The 26,256-nt window shown below is 48.1% G+C and overlaps 1 protein-coding gene across 6 annotated transcripts; it reads right to left on the reverse strand.

Annotated features, from left to right (window-relative positions):
* Positions 1-508: 508 nt before the first annotated feature.
* Positions 509-26,256, reverse strand: PGPEP1 (pyroglutamyl-peptidase I). Of its 6 annotated transcripts, none has more exons than XM_066269438.1 (5): positions 26,159-26,256; positions 23,938-23,990; positions 11,802-11,918; positions 9,618-9,850; positions 509-738 (listed from the first exon to the last, which is right to left on the reverse strand). In XM_066269438.1, the coding sequence occupies exons 1-5, from the start codon at positions 26,190-26,192 to the stop codon at positions 597-599; spliced, it is 579 nt and encodes a 192-aa protein (XP_066125535.1). In that variant the 5' UTR covers positions 26,193-26,256; the 3' UTR covers positions 509-596. The 6 variants fall into 6 exon arrangements, with proteins under 6 accessions (XP_066125535.1, XP_066125526.1, XP_066125546.1 ...); XM_066269429.1 differs by having other exon boundaries at positions 509-6,593; XM_066269449.1 differs by lacking the exon at positions 26,159-26,256 and adding an exon at positions 12,160-12,211 and having other exon boundaries at positions 509-6,593.

Here is a 26,256-nt window from a genome sequence, read left to right on the forward strand (position 1 = left end):
GAGCCCCAGGTCAAATATCAAGGATAGAAATTCTGGGCCCTGGCTGGTTGGCTCAGCGGTAGAGCGTCGGCCTGGCGTGCGGGGGACCCGGGTTCGATTCCCGGCCAGGGCACATAGGAGAAGCGCCCATTTGCTTCTCCACCCCCCCCCCCCTTCCTCTCTGTCTCTCTCTTCCCCTCCCGCAGCCAAGGCTCCATTGGAGCAAAGATGGCCCGGGCGCTGGGGATGGCTCCTTGGCCTCTGCCCCAGGCGCTAGAGTGGCTCTGGTTGCGGCAGAGCGTCGCCCCTGGTGGGCGTGCCGGGTGGATCCTGGTCGGGCGCATGCGGGAGTCTATCTGACTGTCTCTCCCCATTTCCAGCTTCAGAAAAATACAAAAAAACCCAAAAAACAAAAACAAACAAACAAAAAAAGAAATTATGGTGATTTGGGGCACCCTCTGTCCATCGATGTCTCCAGGTTGAAGATGGCTCCAGTGGATTTCAATTTCTCACAAAGACACACAAGAAATTACATATCTCAACAGATTTATTTGTCTTTGGGGTATCAAGTTTGGGGTCTCCCAGGGCCCAGCCCCCAGCAAAGTCGGGTAGACACTTCACTGCCCTGGGGCCCCAGACTTTGGGGTTTTGAACAAGGCACTCACAGGAACTCTGGGGTTATGGAGAAACCACCCTGAGGGTGTGGGGCCCTCTGCTGGGGACAGAAGACACGGCCACCTTGGGCAGGAAAAGTTTTTCCTAGAGAAAAGATAGAAACCTGAGATTTAGGAGGAGCCCTAGAAACATGCCAGGTACCCCATGGGCAGGTGGAAAGCCAACTCTGCTTCCCAGGGTCCAGGTAGGGCCTCCCCTGGTTCTGGGAATTCCACAGGCCTTGGGAACAGAGCCTGCTTCAAACTAGCTCTCTCTGGGATTCCCTAGAGATAAAGTGTATGGGTCAGGAAAACTGCTCACCTCAGGCCTCATCCCTACAAACGGGCAGCCTGGAGCCAGGGCCAACTCCTGGAAAATGGGGGCCTGTCTCTCCTCTCTGTGCCCCGTTCGTATGAGGCAGGCACTTCTGTGGGTCTCTGGGCAGCTGAAGGAAAGGCTTGGGTGAGGAGAAGGAGGAGGAGAAACAGATATTTCTTGGGGAGTGGGAGGGAGAGTGCAATTCAAGGCTGGATCGAAGCTCCTTGAGGTCTGGGAGCCCCAGACACTCAGCTTGTGACAACTGCCCCTAAAAGACTGGGCCTCTTCGCAGGTATGTTCACCATCCAGCTAGGGATTGACTTTCAAGATGTAACATTGGCATATGCCCCTCACCCCAAACAGCCATTCTGGCACGGGTCTAAGAGGGACCTGAGCCTTTAACATTCTTCTTCACCCAGCAGCAGCCCAGGCACTTACAAGGCACTTGTGCCTAGAGAAGGAACATTTCATTTGGAATATGAAAAAAAGCCCTTTTTGGCGCTTCCCAGTTCATGGATGCCATGGGTTTCATGGTCACGAGAGTTGAGGGGGCAACCTAGCACTAAGATGTCCTGCCTCTTGCCCCTATGACTATCAGTGCCCCATGCTGGCTGTAGTCTCAACCTTCAGGTGGAGGCTGGAGACATGGTGAATGTGGTTTTGTCCCACCATCCCCAAAGGGGAATTCTGGCTCAGACACTCTAAGGGGTGGAGAGGTAAAAGGTCAACAGTCGAGACAGTGGCAGCAAAAAAAAGAGGCTGGTGTGGTGGGTCTATTTCCCCGTAGCAGTTCCCCTTCTCCACCTGGTCACCCCCAACGGGCACAGGCATGCTGGTGCACACACACCCCAGCTGGCCTAGCTTCCCAACAGAAACTTCTAAGATAACAGTAAGGTGCCCTGACCAGATAGCTCCATAAGCAGGATTTGCTGGTTCGATACCCACTCAAGGCACATACAGAAAAGATCAATGTTTCTGTCTCTTCTCCCTCTCTCCCTTCTTCTCCTTCTAAAAACAATCAATAAACCTTTTTTTTTTTTTTTTAGAAAAGATGACAATAAGGTATCTTGAACCTACTTTTCCAGCTGTCCCCCTCAGTAGGCCCTTTCTGTTCTGTAAGTTTCCATGCCAGCAACCAGCAGTGCAGCTGAAAATTATTTTCCTTGCTGAAACTATTGCAATCTGATCTTCTCCCAAAGACTTGGCACTGATTAGGAAGCCATGATGTTGGCCTTTACCTGGCCCTGTCTCTCCCAGTGGCCAAGGGACCTTGGCTATTCATTGACTGGACAAAGTGAGCCAAGTGGCACCCAGCCCAGAACACCAACTTGAATTCTTCCTTCTTCCTTTCTTTTTTTTTATTTTTATTCATTTTAGAGAGGAAAAGAGAGAGAGAGAGGAGGGGGAGGAGCAGGAAGCATCAACGCCCATATGTGCCTTGACCAGACAGATGCAGGGTTTTGAACTGGCGACCTCAGCATTCCAGGTCAACGCTTTACCACTGTGCCACCACAGGTCAGGTCCTTCTTCCTTTCCCTTTCCCTTTCTCTTTCCTTTTCTTTCTTTCTCTTTCTCTTTCCCTCTCTCTCTCTCTCTCTCTCTCTCTCTCTCTCTCCTCCCTCCCTCCCTCCCTCTTTCCCTTCCTTCCTTCCTTCCTTCCTTCCTTCCTTCCTTCCTTCCTTCCTTCCTTCCTTCCTTCCTTCATCTGTCTTATTTCTTTTTCAGGCCACATACTCATGCACATACCACAGACTATCATTTTGGTGGGGAAAAGGGAGCCAAAGGAGCTGAGAAAAGAGTAAAGATGTAAGGTGCAAAGACTCCGGTATCTTAAACCAAACACCCAAATCCCTGTCTCTGCCCCTATTCTGCACCTCAGCACCCCCACAGGGCTCACCAGGGAGAGGACCCCCTCAACTTTCCTGTAAGACCCACCAGCATCACTGCCCCCAGCCTTTACAAACCACACCCCTCAGTGCATCTTTCCACCATTAACCATGCCACACCCACCTCTTCTGGCAGCACTCTTCTCCCCGCCTGACAAGCTGGGCCCATTTCACAGGCCCATCCTTTTGTTCTACTCTGCACACCCAATCTGAGACTCTGAATATGATAAGGGAGAGGAATGGGACCTGGTCCCCCTTTCTCACACAAGAACATTTTAGTCTGTGACCCAACAAGTGCAGACAGACATATGGAGTGAATGGATGAGTTTACCCCAAAAGAATACATTTAAAAAAAATTTTTTTAAGTTAGAGAGAGAGAGAAGGACAGACAGGGACAGACAGACAGGAAAGAAGAGAGGTGAGAAACATCATCTCATAGTTGTGGCACCTTAGTTGTTTGTTGATTGCTTTCTCATATGTGCCTTGACTGGGGGACTCCAGTCAAGCCAGTGACCCCTTGCTCAAGCCAGCAACCTTTGGGCTCAAGTCAGTGATTGTGGGGGCATTTCTATGATCCTACGCTCAAGCCGTCAACCTCACACTCAAGCTGGTGAGTCTGCATTCAAGCCGGTGACCTTGGGGTTTTAAACCTGGGTCCTCAGCATCTTAGGCCGATGTTCTATCCATTGCACCACTGACTGACTGGTCAGGCAAGATTTAAAAATTTACAATGGGAAAATAAAATGCTGGCAGGAAGTGAGTGAAATATTCACTCACTTAATTAAATAAAAGTCTGATTAAATAAAAATGACCTAAATGTTCTGTATCATGGACAAAGACAGAATTCCAGCTCCACTTGAGGAAATTGAAAGCAAATGCAGGAACACAAAAATGACATGTACACACTTGACAATGATCAGACAATAAGTTACATTTCTAAGTGCTAGACTTTAAAGAAAGAGGTGAAATAAGAATAAAAGAAAGATGAAAATGTGGCATTTGGATTTTTTTTTTGTTTTTTTTTTTCTGAAGTTGGAAACAGGGAGGCAGACAGACTCCCACATGTGCCAGACCGGGATCCACCCAGCATGCCCACCAGGGGGCCATGCTCTGCCCATCTGGGACATTGCTCTGTTGTAACCAGAACCATTCTAGCGCCTGAGGCAGAGGCCATAGAGCCATCCCCAGCTCCCAGGCCAACTTTGCTCCAATGGAGCCTTGGCTGCGGGAGGGGAAGAGAGAGACAGAGAGGAAGGAGAGGGGGAGGGGTGGAGAAGCAGATGGGCTCTTCTCTTGTATGCCCTGGCCGGGAATTGAACCCGGGACTCCTGCACGCCAGGCCAACGATCTACCACTGAGCCAACCGGCCAGGGCTGAAAATGTGGCATTTGGGGAGGATGTGTCTGGGTTCCTGTGGCTGTCTGACTAAGCTTGGATCTGGCTCACCTCCAATCTCACCCCCTCCCCACCTTGCCTAGATTTATTTTCTCCTCAGAGCCTCAATGATCAGACCTTTGGGGAACAGACCTAGATGAAGCTTGATGCTGTTGTGAGTAGAACCTCTGCAGAACTCCCTGTCCTTGAGCCCCATCACATTCAAAAGAGCCACAACTTCTGCTCACAGAAACCAGTGGAGGGAGCAGATGCAATGACATCCCCAGATTTCTCAGGAGATCACAAACTCAGACTGGGGACATGGAGGGGGCATTTCTGGCAAAGGGAGGATTGGCACAGAGAGGGAAGCAGAGGACCAATCATTTCAATCTACTGGCCACAGTCCACACCCACTGCCAAGCATCCACCTGAAGTCTTCCACCTGTGCCCACTTTTGTCTTCTAAGCCCAGGACTCAGAAAATGCCTTTAACTCAGAAACCCATCAACCCAGTTCTCAATCAACATAGGCACTCAGCAGAGGCAGGAACCGTTCCAGCAATCTGAGCAGGAGGGAAAGAGGGTGAATATTTAAGAAAACAGAATAAAAATCTCAACTGTTTAAAAACAAAAATTGCATGCTGGGAAAACAATGTGATCCGGTACAGGATCCAATTCCAGCATGCTTCACACTTTGGAAAATGATAAAACCACACATTCTCAAAAATCAAAAAAAGAAAAAGAATACTTCAAAACTTGTCTTTTGCCTGACCTGTGGTGGCGCAGCGGGTAAAGCGTCAACCTGGAAACGCTGAGGTTGCCGGTTCAAAGCCCTGGGCTTGCCTGGTCAAGGCACATATAGGAGTTGATGCTTCCAGCTCCTCCCCCCTTCTCTCTCTCTGTCTCTCTCTCTTCTCTAAAAATGAATAAATAAATAAAAAATTTAAAACAAAACAAAACAAAAAAAACCCTTGTCTTTTTCTCAGTTGACTTCATGGTTGCTGCTGCTGTCCTTTCCTTCTGACAGTGTCAAGGTCCAGATGAATTTAGTTGCCTCCTGGGAAATGTCACTCTTATCCCTGGCTGGTAAGTTCAAAGTCACCAGGGAGGAAGATAAAAATTTACTCCTGTATCTGGATGTCTCCAAAAACCATCTACATAAAAGCCTGCTGGCTGCTCACTGCCTTCCTGCTCCAATGCGCCAACACACATGGAGCTCAGCAAACTCCGGCCCTCAGGCCCTGCTTTGCACCCCCCCCCCCCCAAGAAAAACAAGAAGCTGGTCCCTAGCACCAAAGCTGGGGAAATCCAGGCCAGATGTGGGGTAGGTTTGGAGCTGCTACAAATTTTTCCATATTAAAAAAAAAGTCAAGTGCATGTCAAAATGACAGAGTCTGCTTTCCCACTGACGGCCCCTACTCCAAGAGCTCACAGCTCGGTGTGAAAGGGTCAGCCAACCCTTTCCATGCCCTGAGCAGCAGATCCCTCTCCCCTGTGGTCTGGTAAGGGCCCTGCCTCTCCACTTCAGGCAAGGGGACCTCAGTGCCAGTCCCCAAACAAAGATGTAGATCCAGTTTTCGAGGTAGAAGGCAGAAGGAGCTGCACCCCAGGAAAAAGAAAAGACACTTCTGTTGCTGGCTAAAGCCTGCATTTTAACCAAAGGGAATATAAATTACTCTGTGCCCAAACTAGCACTATTGTTTTTAAAAAGAGAATGAGAATTAAAAGAGAAAGACAGAAAGAAAGTCATGCTATATCCCAAGGCAGTCCTTTCTGAGACTATCCAAGTTGTTGGGGCAAGGATCAGGGCAAAGAGTCTTTGAGAGCCTTTTAAGTGTGGGCAAAACCAGTCACGGGATGGAGGAAACTCCGAAATCCTTTCAGCAGAAACCTTAAAAAGCAGATACACAGGCGGTCCCAATCGTGGAATTGCAGTGCAGTGATTCAGGATTCTTTGCAGAAATTTGCTCCCAAAGGCCTCCCAGACATCATGACTACGTCCTCAGATGCAAAGGGAAACTGAGAAAAAATCTTCAGCCACCTCCTGCAAATCAATCAGAGCTTTTGCAGAGAAAAAGGAAGAGGAGGTATGTGAATTGAAATATTTTATCCAAATCAGATCCCCAGCTGAAAGGTTTGTCTTTTCCTGTGGTCTCTGATGGGGCGATGTCTTGGAAGGCCTGAGTAGCTCTCAGTGTTTGTGGCAACAGTTGATTTTGTCTTCTGACTGCTCCAGGACACCCAACATCTCCTCAATGATGGCCCGCAGTGCCCTGCCCAGCTGGTCTGCGTTGTATGGCTTGCCCAATGGAGGCACGTGGACAAAGGCTGAGCGGCCATGACTCTGGTACAGAGAGGTGTAGTAGGTGAAGTCGCAGAGGTACCTAAGCCGCAGGGCATAGGAGGCAGGAGGGGGATCAAAACATGGTCAGCCTCAATCCAAAATCCCCATAAGACACCCAACCTCACCAGAAATCCTCAAGAGAAAAGGAAGACTGCTTCTCACTCCCCACGCTGGCAAAAATGAAAAAACCTAACTCCCAGGGCTGGTATATATGTGGAAGAGTAGGCAGTATGAGATGATGCTAGCAGGGATGTAAATTGCCCCAGAGGAAGGCAATTTGGTAGGCTAGAAAAATTATAAATGCACAGTCTTTACAAACTGATAGTTCCAGTTTTTAGAATCTACCTTCAAGGACCCTGGCCCAGTAGCTCAGTTGGTTAGAGCATCGTCCCTACACACCAGGTGCAGGTTCAATCCCAGATCAGGGGCACATACAAGAATCAACCAATGAATGCACAAATAAGTGAAAAAACAGCCCTGGCCTGTTGGCTCAGCAGTAGACCATCGGCTGGGCATGTGGAAGTCCTGGGTTCAATTTCTAGTCAGAGCACACAGAAGAGGTGACCATCTGCTTCTCCCCCTACTCCCCCTTCTCTCTCTCTTCCCCTACCACAGCCATGGCTTGACTGATTCAAGCACATAGGCCTGGGGTGCTGAGAATGGCTCTGCTGAGCCTCTGACTCAGGCACTAAAAATAGCTTGGTTGTGAGTGGCCCCAGATGGGCACAGCATTGACCCCAGATGGGGGTTACCAGGTGGATCCTGGTTGGGATACATATGGAAATCTGTCTCTGTATCTCCCCTACTCTCACTTAAAAAAAAAGTGGATCAACAAATTGATGTTTCTTTCTGTCTCTGTCCCTTCCTCTCTCTCTAATGATCAATCAATAAATTTTTTTTAAAAACCCACTTTATGGAATCTAGCTTCAGGAGCCATCTGCACATGTGCACAAGAAAGATTAATAAGGCGTTCACTGCAGTGTTCTGTATGACAACAGGGGAACAGGAAGCAACTTGCTAGGGTCTCGATGTTTGCGTCCCCCCCAAACATAGAAAATTCATACATTAGAAAGCCCTTACTCCTAGTGTGATGGTATTAAGAGGTAGGGTTATTGTCCTATAAAAGAGACCCCAGAGCCTGACTGGGAGGTGGCTCTGTGGATAGAGCGTTGGACTGGGATGTGGAGGATCCAGGTTCGAGACCCCAAGGTCGCCAGCTTGAGTGTGGGCTCATCTGGTTTGAGCAAAGCTCACCAGCTTGGACCCAAGGTCGCTGGCTCCAGCAAGAGGTTACTCAGTCTGCTGAAGGCCCACAGTCAAGGCACATATGAGAAAGCAATCAATGAACAACTAAGGTGTCACAACGAAAAACCAATGATTGATGCTTTTCATCTTTCTCCATTCCTGTCTGCCTGTCCCTATCTATCCCTTTCTCTGACTCTCTCTGTCTCTGTAAAAAAAAAGATAGACCCCAGAGAGAAATTTTGCTTCTCTCACCATGTAAGGACATAGCGAGAATCCAGCCATCTGGAAGAGGGCCTTTCTCAGAACACAACCATGCTGGCCCCTTGATCTGGAACTTCCCAGCCTCCAGAACTGTGAGCAATACATTTCTGTTGTTTATACCCCCCCCCCAGTTGCTGGTATTTTGCTATAGCAAAGCAAAGCTAAACAGGACAGAATCCTAAAGCAGTATGCCAAGTGTTCTATTTCTATATATGTATGAAAACATGTAGGTGATAGGAGGTTCATAACTTAAGCCTCTGATTTAACAGAGGGATCAGTAGGGGTAAGGAGAGAGGGCAAGAGAATTTTTCACAACGGAAACAGAACATATTCCAGAATTATCTGTGTAACTTAAAAACTAGTTTTAAAAAGAGAATAATAAATTCAGTCACTCTTTCATTCAGTCAGCTAAATTTGTCACCTGCTGCCTTTGGGCTGGAGACATATAAGAAGTGTTGAGAAGGCACTCAGCACTAAGAGGGAGTAGAACAGAGGACACAACTTGGTCTGGGAGGTTGAGGACACATGTTGGAGTTGAGACCTGAAAGAGGCTTTATCAGAGGGAGGCTAGTTTGCATAGAGGCCACAACAAGTGCAAAGGCCCTGAGGCTAGAGTGAGATTGGTGTGTTTGAGGGACAGGAGGAAGCTGGTTTGTGGTCTGGAGTACAGTGGGTAAGGAGAAACTGGAGGCAGATGAGGGTGAAGAGTGGGTAAGGGCCAGACCACATAGCATCTGGGGATGGTGGAGAGAGACTGGGATCTTACTCTAGGTACGGTGGAAGCTTTAGGAGGGATTATGCACAGAAGGGACAAAATCTGACTTAAATTTATAAAAGACCTTGTAATAGTTTCCCTCCCAACTTCATGCTCACCCAGAACCTTAGAATGAGACCTTATTTGGATATGGGGGTTTACAGATATAATTAGGAAAGATGAAGTCACGTTGGACTAGGGTGGGTCCTAAACTCAATGACTGGTGTCCTTATAAGAAGGCCATATGAAAACAGAGGCAGAGATTGGGGGGATCCATCTACAAGCCAAGGAACACAAAGGGTTGCTGGCAGCCACCACAGGTCAGGAGAGAGGCAGGGAGCAGATTCTCCCTCAGAGCCTTAAGAAAGAGCAAACCTTGCCAACACTTTTTTCTTGGACTTCTAGCCTCCAGAACTGGGAGAGAATAAATTTCTGTTGTCCTAAGCCACCTGGTTTATGGTTTTGTTATAGCAGCCACAGGAAGCTAATATAGAAATAGACCACTTAGAGGAGGACTGTCAGGGTTGGGGCAGAGGTAGCAGGAACACCAGTGAGTTGGCAGGAGCAGTGTCCAGGTGGGTGATGGCAAGGGCCTGGATGGGGAAAGTGGACAGATCCATATGTAAGGAGTTCTGGAAGCAGAATTAGTGGGACCTGTAAAGTGTATATAGTTTACTCTGTGGCTTATTCACGGTGAATGCTCAGCTCACAGAGGTCAAAGTCAACACACTTGGCTTATTCAATACCAGCCTGGGCCTGTAGAAAATGGAAACCCCTGTTCACACCCATTCCAAGGTACCCTACCTGCCGGCATCTTGCGAGATGGTCACTGACACATCCAGGCCCAGTGTGGTGACCCTCTTACATACAGCATCCATGTCGATGATAGAGTCAATACTTTCAGGCCCATCCTCCACGCAGCACTGGGAGCCCGGGCAAAAGCGGCAGTTGTCCAGCCCTTTGTAGCCCTTGTTGTGGCCGCACTTTTCCAGTGTGACTGTGGTCGCCATGCCTGACACACCGACATGTACCACTAGCTGCAGACAGACAGGCAGAGTTAACAGGCTCTATTTATGGGACTAGAGGACTCCTCAGGTCAAGGAGAGGGTGGTATCCTCACTATGCTCTACCCGGGGTTACACTGTTTCTGACCTCTTCCGATTTTTTTTTAAAGATTTTATTTATTCATTTTAGAGAGGAGAGAGGGAGAAAGAGAGAAAGAAAGGGGAAGGAGCAGGAAGCATCTACTCCCATATGTGCATTGACCAAGCAAGCCCAGGGTTTCAAACAGGTGACCTCAGAGTTACAGGTTGATGTTTTATCCACTGTGTCACCACAGGTCAGGCCTGTTTCTGACCTCTTGCTGCTGGAATAGACCCTATTCTCACTGTTGCAGAAAGTTATGCCAAGTGAAACATGCAAGGATGTTCCTTGAAGCTTTTTAATACCTTTTAGTATAATCAAATACTGGGAACAATGTAATTAGCCATTTGTGGGGGTTGGCTAAATAAATTATGAACTACTATGTAGCTGTTAAAATGCCCAAAGCAGTTCTATAAGGAATGATCTTCAAGACATATTGCCAAATGCAAAAGACAAGATATAACTTCTAGGAATCTAGCCTACTAATAATCAAAGATGCCTGACTGATGGCGGTGCAGTGGAGAGAGTGTTGATCTGGGAAACTGAGGTCCCAGGTTCGAAACCCCAAGGTCACCAGGATCATTGGCTTGAGTGCAGGCTCACCAGCTTGAGTGCAGGATCATCAAAATGACCCCACGGTCACTGCCTTGAGCCCAAAGGTCACTGGCTTAAAGTCCAAGATCACTGGCTTGAGCAAGGAGTCACTGGCTTGGCTTGAGCCTCCCCACCCCATCAAGGCATGTATGAGAAGCAATCAATGAACAACTAAAATGATGCAACTATGAGTTGATGTGTCTCATTTCTCTCCCTTCCTGTCTCTCTCTCTTTCTCTCTCTCTCACACACACACATACACAAATCAGGGATGTAATAATCTTCCAATACTTCAGGGTTATTTATAAAAATTAGAAAGAATGTGGAAACAAGTGGCATGCCCAATAATAAGAGAATGGTTATATTAATTACTAAAAATTACCCAACAATTAAAATAGTGTTTAGGGAGAAATTTTTTTTTAATATTTTACTTATTAATTTTTAGAGAGAAAGGAGAGAGAGAGAGAAGTGGGGAGGTGTAGGAAGCATCAACTCCCATATGTGCCCTGACCAGGCAAAAGCCTAGGATTTTGAACCGGTGACCTCAGCATTCCCAGGCTGATGCTTTATTCACTGCACCACCACAGGTCAGGCCTGTTTAGGGAGAATTTTTAATGACCTAAGTGATAAAATACTTATGATAAAATATTTATAAAAAGCATGATAACAAATGGAATACAGTTTAACTTCAACTATCAATTATTGGTGTTTATGCTTATACACAGAAGGAGCACAGTAAGAAAATACATGAACATTTAAAATATAGGCAGTAATGGGCCACATGTGGCTATTGAGCAGTTGACATGTGGCTGGTACAAATTGAGATGTACAGTCAAGTGTAAAACATGTCTGATTTTGTAGATTGGGCACAAGCAAATGTAAAATGTCTCATTAGTGACTTTTAAAAATGTTGATTACCGCATTTCCCCATGTATAAGATGCACCTATTTTCAAAAAATTTGGGGTCTAAAAACTGAGTGCATCTTATACAGTGGTTGTAGATTTTTTTACTTGCATTTTCTGCTTTTTTGTGTGGATGAGTAGTTGTATGAATTTTATGATGAATAAAACTTGAGTTCAATAACTTTAATACATTTCTTTTCAAATTTCAGGCCCCCAAATTAAGGTGCATCTTATACATGGGGAAATATGGTATATGTGATCAAAAGAGGAACAAAGCCACACAAATCATCCCAGTGGGCCGCCCACCTGCAAACCCTGATAAGGAAGCACCTGACTTTGCCCCACTCACCTGTGGGCTATGCTTCTCCCACAGGGCGGGGATGAGCCTCTGGACCGTCTGGTACTCAACTGGAATCTCATACACGTGTAGGTCCACACTGTCACCAAGCCCCAGCTTCTCTAGCTCCTAAATGCGAGAGGAAAGGGAGGGTCATGGCATTAGGTGAGGGCTGCAGAGACAACCCTCAGAAAACAGCAGGTTTCCTGACTCTGGGCACAGTGGGTAGGCAGGTGTTCTGATCCACCCTAAAGCTGTTCCCTCGTCCCCTTCCCCACCCACTCTTCTCGAACTCCTTCTGCAGGTCCATGAGTGGCAGAGGTCTGATGGCTACAGCCTCTGGAGCTAGGCTCTCAGGTCTGAACCCTACCTGTGTGACCTTGGGCACATTACTCATCCTCTCTGAACCTCAGTCTCTTCATCTGTAAAATGGGATAAAAACATACTTACCTCACACGGTGGTTATAAGAATGAAGTGAACTAAGAGTTCCAAGCAATGCTCAAATAATGTTGTCTACTATTAGTACTATTTTTGTTGTTATTACACTTTCCCCTCTATTATACCTGATAAGAATTATCTATAGACTTGCTGCATGGTACACAGCAGAATAGGGAGCCTCTAACCATCTTGGTCATGAGGTCATTTAAAAACATTATGAGTTACAGGCCCTGGCCGGTTGGCTCAGTGGTAGAGCGTCGGCCTGGCGTGCAGAAGTCCCGGGTTCGATTCCCAGCCAGGGCACACAGGAGAAGCGCCCATCTGCTTCTCCACCCTTCCCCCTCTCCTTCGTCTCTGTCTCTCTCTTCCCCTCCCGCAGCCGAGGCTCCATTGAAGTAAAGATGGCCCGGGCGCTGGGGATGGCTCCTTGGCCTCTGCCCCAGGCGCCAGAGTGGCTCTGGTCACAACAGAGCGACGCCCCGGAGGGGCAGAGCATTGCCCCCTGGTGGGCAGAGCATCGCCCCCTGGTGGGCATGCCGGGTGGATCCTGGTCGGGTGCATGCGGGAGTCTGTCTGACTGTCTCTCCCTGCTTCCAGCTTCAGAAAAATACAAAAAAAAAAAAAAATTATGAGTTACATACAAACATGGGCTACGGATTACTGCATGCACACTTTTCTTGGGAAACACCAATGCTTTCCACCAGCGGTCCGCCTGTTAACTCCATGCAGGCAAAGCCTACCACCTGGCTGGCCCAAAGCACAGTACAGAACCAGATTTGCTGGAGGGACAGTGATCCTGACAGCCTGGCACCCAGAGGCAAGCAGAGATATTTGGGGATGAAGATTTCAGCTCCGCATGAAAATCTAGGCATTCTTCACAGTAAAATTAATACTCCAATTAATGATGACCAGTAAGGCTTTTCACATCATTCTCAGGTCTCATGCAGTAATTTGAAAATGCTACCACTGGTGGATGTTATCCAGCTCTGTGGGCGGGTCCCACAGAGTGAAGCATTTGTGTGACTGGTCTTGCTGGATCTGCCATAGGTGAGTTCTTGCATCTCCTGCAGTGGCTTCAGGATTTCCTCATCCAGTCGCCTTGACCTTGCTATCCATGCTGTTCCAACTCTGCACCGATCACTGCAGTTTATTCTGAAGAGTATCTGACACTTGAACAAGCAGGTCCCTTCTCACTGACAGATAATTTCAAATTGCTCCCCAAAGAGGGTGCATCAGGTCACCCAGAAATAAGGACACCTGGAAGATGAGTGGGGCATAATGGGCATGTATAGATGGACGGAGACTCTCAAATGCCAACACTAGGAACTGTAACTCCTTCCTTCTCACCAAGTCTGGTGACATATGGAACCAGGAAGGACCCCAGAGAAATACCACAGCTGGACAGATGAAGGCAGAGTACAGAGTACACACCTGCACCCCAAACACTGGAGCACAGAGAGCTGCAGAAAGTTGCTGGGACAGATGGCTGGAGGGAGTTATGTTTTTGTGTGAAATTGATTTAAAACCTTAAAAAGGCCCTGGCTGGTTGGCTCAGCGGTAGAGCGTCGGCCTAGCGTGTGGAGGACCCGGGTTCGATTCCCGGCCAGGGCACACAGGAGAAGCGCCCATTTGCTTCTCCATCCCTCCGCCGCACCTTCCTCTCTGTCTCTCTCTTCCCCTCCCGCAGCCAAGGCTCCATTGGAGCAAAAAATGGCCCAGGCGCTGGGGATGGCTCTGTGGCCTCTGCCTCAGGCACTAGAGTGGCTCTGGTCGCAACATGGCGACGCCCAGGACGGGCAGAGCATCACCCCCTGGTGGGCAGAGCGTTGCCCCATGGTGGGCGTGCCGGGTGGATCCCGGTCGGGCACATGCGGGAGTCTGTCTGACTGTCTCTCCCTGTTTCCAGCTTCAGAAAAATGCAAAATAAATAAATAAATAAATAAATAAAAATTTAAAACATTAAAAAAAATTTTTTATTGATTGATTTTAGCAAGAGAAGAAGGGAGAGGGGGAGAGAGACAGAAACATTGGTCTGTTCCTGTATATACCCTGACCAGGGATCGAACTGGCAACCTCTGCACTTTGGGACAATGCTTTGGGACAATACAAATGGAGCCAACTGGCCAAGGCCACATATACATCTTGTTCCTTCCCTTTTCCATCCTGCATAATATTCCATATTGGGCCCGTGGCTGGATGTCTGTGGTAGAGTATCCGCCCAGCTTGTGAATGTCCCAGATTCAATTCCCAGTCAGGGCACACAGAAGAAGCGCCCATCTGCTTCTCCACCTCTCCCTCTCTTGCTTCTTTCACTCTCTCTTCCCCTCCTGCAGCCAAGGCTTGATTGGAGCAAGTTGGCTCTGGGTGCTGAGGATGGCTCCATGGCCTCCACCTTAGGCACTAAGAAGAGCTCGGTTGCTGAGCAACAGAACATTCCAAATGGGCAGAGCATCGCCCCCTAATGGGCTTGCTGGGTGGATCTCAGGGTACAGGTGGGAGTCTGTCTCTTTGCCTCCCCTCCTCTCACTGAATAAATAATAATATTCCATCTTGGAAACTAGTTGTCATGATTTAAATGTTCCCCTATACAGGAATACTTAAGTGGATTCCAATTTTCCTCAATTAAAAGCTATGCTGCAGCAAACATCCTTGTGCATATTTCTTGCACAATGTTGAGACATAAAAGGCATTAAGTGGTCGTGGTCTTGCTGCAGTGCAAGATCAGTACCTCTTTACAAGCAAGTGATGCTGTCAAATCAAAGATGCTTTCTGACCTCAGACTCAGAACACCCTAGAGACAGAGGAAAAACTTCAGGATTTATAAATGAATCTTCAAGCTCTATTCCCAAGAGGAGACCCACTGAGCTGTTTTCTGTATTTTTTATTTTTTATTTTATTTATTTATTTATTTTGTATTTTTCCGAAGCTGGAAACGGGAAGGCAGTCAGACAGACTCCCACATGTGCCCGACCGGGATCCACCCAGCATGCCCACCAGGGGGCGATGCTCTGCCCATCTTGGGGCATTGCTCTGCCACAGTCAGAGCCATTCTAGCGCCTGAGGCAGAGGCCACAGAGCCATTCTCAGTGCCCGGGCAAACTTTGCTCCAGTGGAGCCTTGGCTGCAGGAGGGGAAGAGAGAGACAGAGAGGAAGGAGAGGGGGAGGGGTGGAGAAGCAGATGGGTTCTTCTCCTGTGTGCCCTGGCCGGGAATCAAACCCGGGGTTCCTGCATGCCAGGCCGACACTCTACCACTGAGCCAACCGACCAGGGCTTTTCTGTCTTTTTAAAAATTATTATTCAGTGAGAGGAGGGAAGGCCAAATAGAAAGAGAGAGAGAGAGAGAAGTGAGAAGGGGAGGGGTGGAGAAGCAGATGGTCACTTCTCCTGTGTGCCCTGGCCGGGAACCGAACCTGGGACATCCACACACTGGGCCGATGCGCTACCACTGAACCAACTGACCAGGGCCACTTTTTTGTCTTAAAAACAAATTCAGCCTGACCAGGCGGTGGCGCAGTGGATAGAGCGTTGGACTGGGATGCCGAGGACCCAGGTTCGAGACCCCCAGGTCGCCAGCTTCAGCACGGGCTCATCTGGTTTAAGCAAAAGCTCACCAGCTTGGACCCAAGGTCGCTGGCTCGAGCAAGGGGTTACTCGGTCTGCTGAAGGCCCGCGGTCAAGGCACATATGAGAAAGCAATCAACGAATAACTAAGGTTCTGCAACAAAGAATTGATGCATCTCATTTCACTCCCTTCCTGTCTGTCTTTCTGTCTGCCTCTGTCTCTGTCTCTCTCACTGGAAAAAAGACAAAATAATTTTGTGAGGTTTTGCATGACCAGGTGGTCATGCAGTGGATAGAGCGTTGGACTGGGATGTGGAGGACCCAGGTTTGAAACCCTAAGGTTGCCAGCTTGAGCGTGGGCTCATCTGGTTTGAGCAAGGCTCACCACCTTGAGCCCAATGTCACTGGCTCAAGCAAGGGGTCACTCGGTCTGCTGTAGACCCCCGGTCAAGGCACATATGAGAAAGCAATCAATGAATAACTAAGGTGCTGCAACGAAGAACTGATGCTTCGCATCTTTCTCCCTTCCTGTCTGTTTGTCCCTATCTGTTCCTGTCTCTGTCACACACACAAAAAAAATTTCAGTGAGGCTCCAGCTGGGTGGTTCAGTGGATGAAGTGTTGACCTCACGTGCCAGAGGTCACAGCTTCAACCCCCACCAGGGCACATACAACAGGCAATCAATGAGTACACAATTAAATGGAACAACTAAGTGAAATGAGTTAATGCTTCTCTCTGTCTCCCCTCTCCTTCCCCTCTCAAATCAATGGAAAAAGAAAGAACAAATTCAATGACACCAAATACAGATAACATAAGAAAAATAGAGAAATTATACTCCATAAAAATAAAAAACTTTAGCCTGACCAGGCGGTGGCGTAGTGGATAGTGTTGAACTGGGATGCGGAGGACCCAGGTTCGAGACCCAGAGGTCTCCAGCTTGAGCGTGGGCTCATCTGGTTTGAGCAAAAGCTCACCAGCTTGGACCCAAGGTCGCTGGCTCAAGCAAGGGGTTACTCGGTCTGCTGAAGGCCCACGGTCAAGGCACATATGAGAAAGCAATCAATGAACAACTAAGGTGTCACAACAAAAAGCTAATGATTGATGCTTCTCATCTCTCTTCATTCCTGTCTGTCTGTTTCTATCTATCCCTCTCTCTGACTCTCTCTCTGTCTCTGTAAAAATAAATAAATAAATAAATAAATAAATAAATAAATAAATAAAAACTTTAGTGCAAAGGGCACAGTCAACATAGTGAAATGAGAGAAAATATTTGCAAATCACATACTTGACAAGGCCTTAATATCTAGAATATATAAAAAATGCCTACAACTCAATACCAAAACAACAAAAAAGCTAACCCCATTTTAGACCGAGCAAAGGACATGAATAAACATTTCTGCAAAAAAGATATACAAATGACCAATAATATACACATGAAGAGATGCTCAACATGATTAGTCATTAGGGAAATGAAAATAAAAAGCACAGTGAGATACCACCTCATACCCACACATCCATTAGAACAGCTATTTTTCTTTTAATTAAAAAAAAAAACAAGTCTTGGTGAGGATGTGGAGAAATCAGAAACCTTTGGTGGGCCTGACCTGTGGTGGTGCAGTGGATAAAGCGTCGACCTGGAAATGCTGAGGTCGCCGGTTCGAAACCCTGGGCTTGCCTGGTCAAGGCATATATGGGAGTTGATGCTTCCAGCTCCTCCCTCACTTCTCTCTCTCTGTCTCTTCTCTCTCTGTCTCTCCCTCTCCTCTCTAAAAAAAAAGAAAAAAAAAAGAAAAAATAAACCTTTGGTGGCTCTGGCCAGTTGGGTCAGGGGTAGAGCATCAGCTCGGCATGTGGAAGTCCCAGGTTCAATTCCTGGTCAAGGTACACAGGAGAAGCAGCCATCTGCTTCTCTTCCTTTCTCTCTCTCTCTCCCCTCCTAAAGCCAAGGCTCAATTGGAGCAAGCTGGCCCTGGGTGCTGAGGATGGCTCCATGGCCTCCATCTACCTCAGATGCTAAGAGTTTGGTTGCTGGCCCTGGCTGGTTGGCTCTGCGGTAGAGCGTCGGCCTGGCGTGCGGGGGACCTGGGTTCGATTCCCGGCCAGGGCACATAGGAGAAGCGCCCATTTGCTTCTCCACCCCCCCCTCCTTCCACTCTGTCTCTCTCTTCCCCTCCCGCAGCCAAGGCTCCATTGGAGCAAAGATGGCCCCGGCGCTGGGGATGGCTCCTTGGCCTCTGCCCCAGGTGCTAGAGTGGCTCTGGTAGCAACAGAGCGACGCCCCAGAGGGGCAGAGCATCGCCCCCTGGTGGGCAGAGCGTCGCCCCTGGTGGGCGTGCCGGGTGGATCCCAGTCGGGCACATGCGGGAGTCTGTCTGACTGTCTCTCCCCGTTTCCAGCTTCAGGAAAAAAAAAAAAAAAAAAGAGTTTGGCTGCTGAGCAACAGAGCAATGCCCCAGATGGACAGAGCATCACCCCTTAGTGGACTCGCCCAGTGGATCCTGGTCAAGGTCAAGGTGTATCCTGGAGTCTGTCTCTACCTCCCCTCCACTCACTGAATAAAAAAAGGAGAGAAAAAAGAAACATCGTGCACTATGGCGTGTGGTGGGAATCTGAAATGGGGCGGCTGCTATGGAAAACAGTATGGCCATTCTTCAAAAATATTAAATATGTAATTAGCACATGATCCAGCAATTCCATGTTTAGTTACATCCCTGAAAGATTTGAAAAAGACAACAGATATCTGTATACCTATGTTCACATATTCTGCATTATTCAGAATAGCCAAAAGCTGAAAATAATACACATATCCACCACTCGATGAATGGATTAACAAAATGCAGTATATACATATGTAGAATATTATTAAGCCTTAAAAAAAAATTTCTGGGGAATATTTGAGATCTTGCTCCCTGACATATAGGGTCAGTTTGGTTCAAATAAACTCATTAAAATTCTCTTAAAAAAAAAAAGAAGAGAGCCCTGGCCGGATAGTTTGATTGGTTAGAGCTTGTCCCAAAGTGCAAACGTTGCCAGTTGGTTCCCCAGTCAGGGCACATGTTCCTGTGTCTTTCTCTCTCCCTCCACCTCTCTCTAAAATCAATCAATCAATAAATAAATAAAAAGAAAAGAAATCCTGACACGTGCTACAATGTGGATGAACCTTGCAGACATCATGCTGAGTGAAATAAGCAAGTTACAAAAGGACAAATACTTATATGAGGTCCCTACAATAGTCTGATTCAGAGGCAGAAAGTAGATGGTACATGCCAGGGTTTGGGAGAGGGGCAGCACTGGGGAGTCAGTGTTTAGTGGGGACAGAGTTTCATTTGGGAAGATGAACACGTTCTAGAGATGGTGATGGTGATGACAGCACCACAATGTGAATGTACCTAATGCCACTAAACTGAACACTTAAAATGCTTAAGAGGTAAATTTTACATTATATATATTTTACCAGAATAAATAATGACTTAGAAGTCAAGAAAAAAATTTTAAATTAGTCTTATCTTTTTATCTATTTCTCTCGAGAAAAAGTCAATGTAATACAACGTTAACATTTGGGGAATCTGGGCATGAAGACTACTTTGCATTATTCTTATATTTTTTCAAAAAACTTTTAGTTATGCCTGACCTGTGGTGGCGCAGTAGATAAAGTGTCGACCTGGAAATGCTGAGGTCGCCGGTTCGAAACCCTGGGCTTGCCTGGTCAAGGCACATATGGGAGTTGATGCTTCCAGCTCCTCCCCCCCTTCTCTCTCTGTCTCTCTTCTCTCTCTCCCTCTGTCTCTCCCTCTCCTCTCCAAAAATGAATTTAAAAAAAAACCTTTTAGGCAAATGGGGATCAAGATGGTTGCTTCCTCTGCCTGCAGGGCGGGGAGAAGTCTCCAGCGAAGGTTCTATCTTGGCATCGGGTGTCATCTCATCTATTCTTATACCCCACCAACCACAACCCCATTTGTTCTTACCCTCTTGCTCTCCACTGTTTGAAATTTTCCTGTCCCACCCTGTGTCTTCTTCCTGTGGCCCTGGCAGTCTTTTCTGGCAACAGAAAATAGGTTTAAAGGCTGGAAATGAAAAGGATCCATCTCTCAGGCTAAGTGGGGACTTAAAAGGATCGTCTCTATTTGTTCAGAGTTTCAGTCAGGAAGTTGTCCCAAACTGAGCCCCTAATAAATCCAAGCAAGTCAATTTGGTGGCATCACCTCTAAGGGCTGAAAGACCAAGGATGCTGCTAATTTGATTAGTGACCAATCCAATTCAAGGAATCCTCTCTGGGGAAGAGAAACCCTTCCAGCGGCCACCATGACATGTGATGTGTCAAGGCTGGACGTCCCGCTCTGGTGGCAACCCTCCCTACACACCCTCTCTGCCCACTTCTCCCATGAACGCCACTTGCCCATGTCATCTTAGTGGTAGGAAATGAGCTGGAAACCATAGAACGAGTTACCACTTGACCTAAGCTTTTCTCCTCTTGTTCTCTGGGTACCCACCTACGCCTCTCCAACTGGGGGAAAAAACCTAAACTATGCAAACCACCATCAAAGAATATGCACACACCTTGAAGCCAGCAGACCCACAGCGAGGTACCTACCTATTCTCAAAGGGCCTGAAGGGAGTGTCACTGCTGCTCTATTCTTAGGGAGAAACCCCTGAAGTCCTCAAATGCCAATGTCAATGGGAGGAGAGGGTAAATCAGGAAAAGTGCCACAGCCATCCCAAAGCAGACTGGTCAAAAGTAACAGGTACACTTGGGTACAGAGGCTGGGCCATACATTCAAGACCAAGCAAAACTCTTCTATGGCGACTGAGCTCAGGATGGCAGTTGTCCCTGGGGTAGAATGGAGAGGCTGGAAGGAACATTCTGGGTGGATGACAATGCTCTCTATTGGAGACATGGGCATAAATACTTTTCTTCTAAGTGATAGGAACATTGACGACCAGTACATGTTACTTTATGCAAATTATTCCCAAATTTAAAAAGGGGAATGGAATCTGACTGGTGGTGGTGTAGTGGATACAGCATTGACCTGCAACACCGAGGACCCAGATTCAAAACTCTGAGGTCCCTGGCTTGAGCAAGGCGTCATTGGCTCAGCTGGAGCCCCTCAGTCAAGGCACATATGAAAAGCAATCAATGAACAAGTGATGCAACTATGAGTTGATGCTTCTCATCTCTCTCCCTTGTTCCCATTCCCCACCCCACCAAGAAAAGGGCAATGGAGGTCAAAGAGCAGCTATGATGTTCATCTGAAGTTATGAGGAGTGGTTGACCTATAATCTTTTTTTTTAAATGTATATTTTATTGATTCTTTTTAGAGAGAGGGAGAGAGAGAGAGAAATAGGAACATAACTCTGCTCCTGTAAGTGCCCTGACCGAGAATCAAACAGGGAACCTCTGTGCTTCGGGATGATGCTCCAACCAACTGAGCTATCCAGCCAGGGCTGACCCATAATCTTGCTAAATTCTTTACCTCTGAACACTTTCTGTTCCAATAGGACCAACTAGGACTCCTGGGGGCAGGCAGCACACCCCAAGTCCCACAACAATCTGAGCATACTCCATGAACTCCATGAAAGGAAGGCAATGGGCTGGGTGCCCAGATGGTGCATTGTCTATACCGTGTCTACCTGACAAGACTGCCACTTGGACGCATCTGACTGATTCCCTTGACCCCACAACAAAGACCCCCTTTGTTCCCTGGTTAATATCCTTAGCAGGTCTGTCTAGACTCACTGTGGCAGTAATTGTCCTATAATGTCACCAAGACCTGTGACCCAGCTCCTCACTTGCTTAGGCAGGGAATGCTCAAGACGGCCCCAAACCAGGGGCCCTTGACACCTACACCTACCTGGGCCTCCTAGCAAGAGAGACACGCAGTTGATGTCCCATGCCACCTGGGAGAGACAGGACATATGAAAAATGTAGTCTATCCTGCAAGACGTGCTGAAGAGCACCATCCTGGGGAAAGACCAAAGTGGGGGGATCACCCCTCAATTCCCCAGGACTCCCACCTCCTGATATGGCTGGTGGAAGTTCACCCGGGGCTGAAGAAGAAAGGTTACAGAAAGAAAGGGGAACGAAGGACAGAGACAGAGAGAGATGGAGTAGGAAAGGAAGAGAGACACAGAGAGACTGAGAGAGACTCTCAGAGAGGCCAAGAAAAATAAAGAGATAGAAAAAAAGAGAAACAGAGATATAGAGATATTAAAAAGGAGAGACACAGATTAAGACAGAGAAAGAGACAGAAGGGGAGAGAGGGGAGAGAGAGATAGGAAGAGAAAAGAGACAGACAGGGAAAGAAGTTAGCTAGTTCCTGAGAGAAAATGAGGGATTCCTTCTACAGACCACAACTTGGGCTTCTGAAAAATCAGTTGGGACAGCAAGGGACGCTGCTCATTCTGTGTAACCAAACCCCCTTCCTCAGAGTCAGGTGACAGACATCAGCTGCTCCTGCAACTTGAGTCTGGACCACACCAAGCACACTCAAGTCTATTTTCTTGAGGTATGAATTTGACCTGTCCAACAGTTGCACTCTTTTCACAGGCAAACCTGCTTTATCCCAGTCAACTACAAAGCACCCACGGCAGCTGCAAGCAACCCCTGGGTGGATCATGCAGATGACCCCGGAGGAGCACAACTCCACTGACACGGCATTCTAGCCTAGGCAAGACTCACCTGTGGTGGCAATAAAGTCAGTAGAGGGGTTTACACCTTGGGGAAGGGGGGTTTGGCAGCGATGGGTACAAGGGTTCTAAAACGAGAAAGAATGGGAAGGGGCTGGAGTGTTTTAAATCTTGATTCGTATGCAGGTGATGCACAGATGCGCCTGAATATGAGCACAGGCATTCAGGGGATATCTGTACCACTCTAGTTATTTTTTTCTAATGGAAACAATCAGATCTGGGCAGGTTAGTGTCTTTAGTTGGGTAATGGTGGAAAGTCTTTTCTTGTTTCACAAACTTGGGGAAGAAAATTTGAAAGTCTTCCAGAGGCAAAGTCTGGAGAGATGAGTGACTAAAACAGAAGGGGTATTTCCCCTCAGGGAGCAGGATGAAAAGCAGCCACCCCCGCCCTCCATCCAAGTCCCAAAGCTGGGGGGGGGGATTTCCAAAGATTATTTAATTGATTTTTCTCCTATTTAGATGCAGATCATCGTGTCTGGGGCCCAGGAATTCAGACACATGGCTTTGTGTCCACTCAGCCCCGTGAAGGCTCCAGTCTGAAACTCGCACAAAGCCAGACACACACGTCTTCAGAAACATGCTGTTTCCTTTTTGTCTGGGGCTCCAGGGAGCGGGTGCTATGAGGAAGGCCTTGAGCTTGCTCCCATCTGCAGAGTCCTGGGGAGCCCATCTCTCTGTCCCACTCACAAAATGGTGTGGAAAAAAAAAGAAAGATATTTGAGGACTGGAGTAGGGGAGTGATAAAATGGTGGGGACTCCAACTAGGGGTTGACTCATCAAAGTTGCAACTTGGATTTTTATCCAAATTCAGATCTCTGGAGTAGAAAGCAGGATATGCTTTAAATCAAGCAGCTAATGGGCTAGGAGTAACACAAATTTGGCTCTGGGCTCTGCAGATCTGATTTACACTTGATCTTAGCCAAAAGGCTGAGAAGTGATGCAGATCTGATTTATATAAGGAGAAAATGTTCTCTCTCTCTACCCATTGTTCCCTAGTCTGTTCCTCCAAATGCCCCATCTGACAAAGAAACTGAAAGGCTCAATGGCTGACACGCTGCTCAGTACAGTGGGAAAGACCCCCACACCCCCACCAATATGCAGCCTTCTCTTCTAGAGAGGGTCACGGCACACCCCCTCTACAAGGTTAATATATCCCCCAATATCCCTGCCAGGTTCTCCCAAAACCTGGCTGGGGCAATGCTACTCTGGTTTTTTGGCTGTGTGATTTCAGATAATTCTCTTCAGGCCTCAGTTTCCTCATCCATAAGGTGGGTGCAGGTTCTCAACACACATAAGCTACAAAGGTTACTAACTGGGAAGATGTGCACATCACACTGAAATATTTCACAGGAAGCTTCACGAGAGAGGTTCTGGTTGTAGATTCCTTCCTTTCTTTGGTGCCAAATATTGCCAGCGGGAGCTCAGCCCCAAGACTGATTCCTACCCTTCGTATCCAAGTTACCTGGACTGCAATCCAGCTGGCATTCACAGTGTGCTCCCCAAAAGGACCAAACCCTAGAAAAAAAAAGCAAAAGCAGCATGTCACTGCAGGTGGTCAGGCTGCTGCCTCCACCAGGGAGAACAGAGCAGGGAGCTACAGGAGCAGCTGTGCCCTGGGACAATGTTGGGAGCCTGTCCTGAGTTCTGGGCCACACAAAGTAGTGCTCCAAAACTGCCCCCTACTTGTCTGCTCTTAAGCTGTGTGTCCTTTTCTGTCCTTATTTTCATGTGACTCTTGTGCCCAACAAAAGGCCAGTGGCTTCCTTTTGCCCCAGAAAAGGCTAGTCTTGCTTCCTTCTCAGCTTCCTCCCCTGTCCTTGACCCAGTGTTCAATTATTTTTATCCCTGTCTTCCTGCAGGGCCTCTCCCCCACTCAGAAAATGCAGGGGGCTGTAGGGGCTCCACGAGTTACCACTAAATGAAGAATGGCCCTTAAAGGACACATGTGGGTGTCTCCCAGGCCAGGTTGTCCCGATACTATCCTACCACCCTCTTCCTCACTTGGTAATACTCCAGCCTCATTTACAAACCAAGACAGGCAGTTGGAAATGTGCTAAGTGTTCTGCGTGCACTGTGGCATTCAGCCTCACTCTATCCCCTTTCAGGAACAGGTGTTTCCTGGGACCGTTTGTTTTTTTTTTAATTTTTATTTTATTTATTCATTTTAGAGAGGAGAGAGAGAGAGAGAGAGAGAGAGAGAGAGAGAGAGAGAGAGAAAGGGGGGAGGTGCAGGAAGCATCAACTCCCGTAAGTGCCCTGACCAGGCAGGTGCAGTGTTTTGAACTGGCAACCTCAGCGTTCCAGTTCAATGCTTTATCCACTGTGCCACCACAACTCAGGCCCCTGGGCCCATTTTATAGGAGCTGAACTGAGGCCCAGAGAGGTAAAGCCAGCTGTCCAAGGTCACACAGCGAGAAGACAAAAGAGCTGAGATTCAAACACAGATGCATGAATCCATGACTTCCCTCTTCTCGTTACCATGTCACCTGCCTAAAAAAATAAACATCTCCAAGACAGGCTGCCCTGGAAGTGTGGTTCACTCCAGTTGGGCTGAGGAGCCCAAGCAGTGTCAAGGGAAGACACTGGGAAGAATGCTGTGCCTTGGAACAGCTGGGCCCCCTCTCCCGAGCTCAGTCAGGACCTCTTCACTCCCTCCATCTCCTGGCATGAACTGAGAAGTCCCAACTCAGACACTTACAGACAGGGTGATCTCTGTGAGCCTAAGTTTCCCCCTCTGCAACACGGAGACAGTTAAGGTATTGTGAACTCATGCAAGGAAAATGCCCAGTCTGATATAGGAGGGCTTCAAGGGGATGGTGACCCTCCCCCCAATTACACACACCTGTTAGGTGGCATTTTCATCTTTCCTGGGAACTCCATCCAGGATCAGCCCCGGCCACAGAATAACTGTGTGAACCTTAGCTGGATTTCCCACTGGGACTATTCCAGAAAGTGAGTCAAAATGACCCTCAGCCACATGCCTGGCAGAAGTTGACGCCTACATGGTCCTGAGGCGAGTCTCCTCCAGAAGGTAGTTAGTTTAGGGGAGTTGGTGACAGTGGGGGCCGGACTCACCCACAGACAGCCCGGGAAGAAAATATTTTGAAAAAGATGGTCCCTAGGACAATTGGGAGAGAGGCCAGGCACCCGAGATCCCCTGAGCTCCACTGAGCTCCACCTGTCCTGCCTTGTGGTGGAGCGGCCCCTATTAGCGCTGGATAGGGAGCACTAGCCCTCAGAAGGTTCATCTATCACCGGTACAGTGCCTGCCCTCAAATAGACCTTTGTCCCCTGGGGCCGTGGGTGGGGACAGGCCCTACCTTGGGAGGGACAGGGAGGAGGAATCCAGTCCAGGGCATCCGCCGGGCAGACAGAACTGGGCAGGTGCCCGGAGGGTCACTGTGTCTACCAGTGGAAAGAAGGACGCCAGAGGAGCCTGCTCAGCGCGGGGTACTTGACTGGTCCCCCACGACATTGCCTGTCTCGACCCTGACACTGGGACAACAGGGGCGCCCCCTTCTCCACTTTCTACGTTGAACGGACCGAGCTGAGCTCCCGTTGGCAATGACATCTTTCATAACGTGGCACGACTTCCAACACCTGCCTGACCTGGGCAACCGCGCCCCACCCACGGCCGCCGCCCACCCCCAACCCCCGCCGCCGCCGCCGCCATCAGTGCGTACCCGTCACCACCACCGCCTTCCGGGGCTGCTCCATGGCGTTCGGGCTGCGCCTTCGACTCGCTAGAGTATGGACTGGCGCTTTCTACGCTGCCTAGGCC

Source organism: Saccopteryx bilineata, chromosome 1, assembly GCF_036850765.1.
Source record: "Saccopteryx bilineata isolate mSacBil1 chromosome 1, mSacBil1_pri_phased_curated, whole genome shotgun sequence".
Lineage (NCBI taxonomy): Eukaryota > Metazoa > Chordata > Mammalia > Chiroptera > Emballonuridae > Saccopteryx > Saccopteryx bilineata.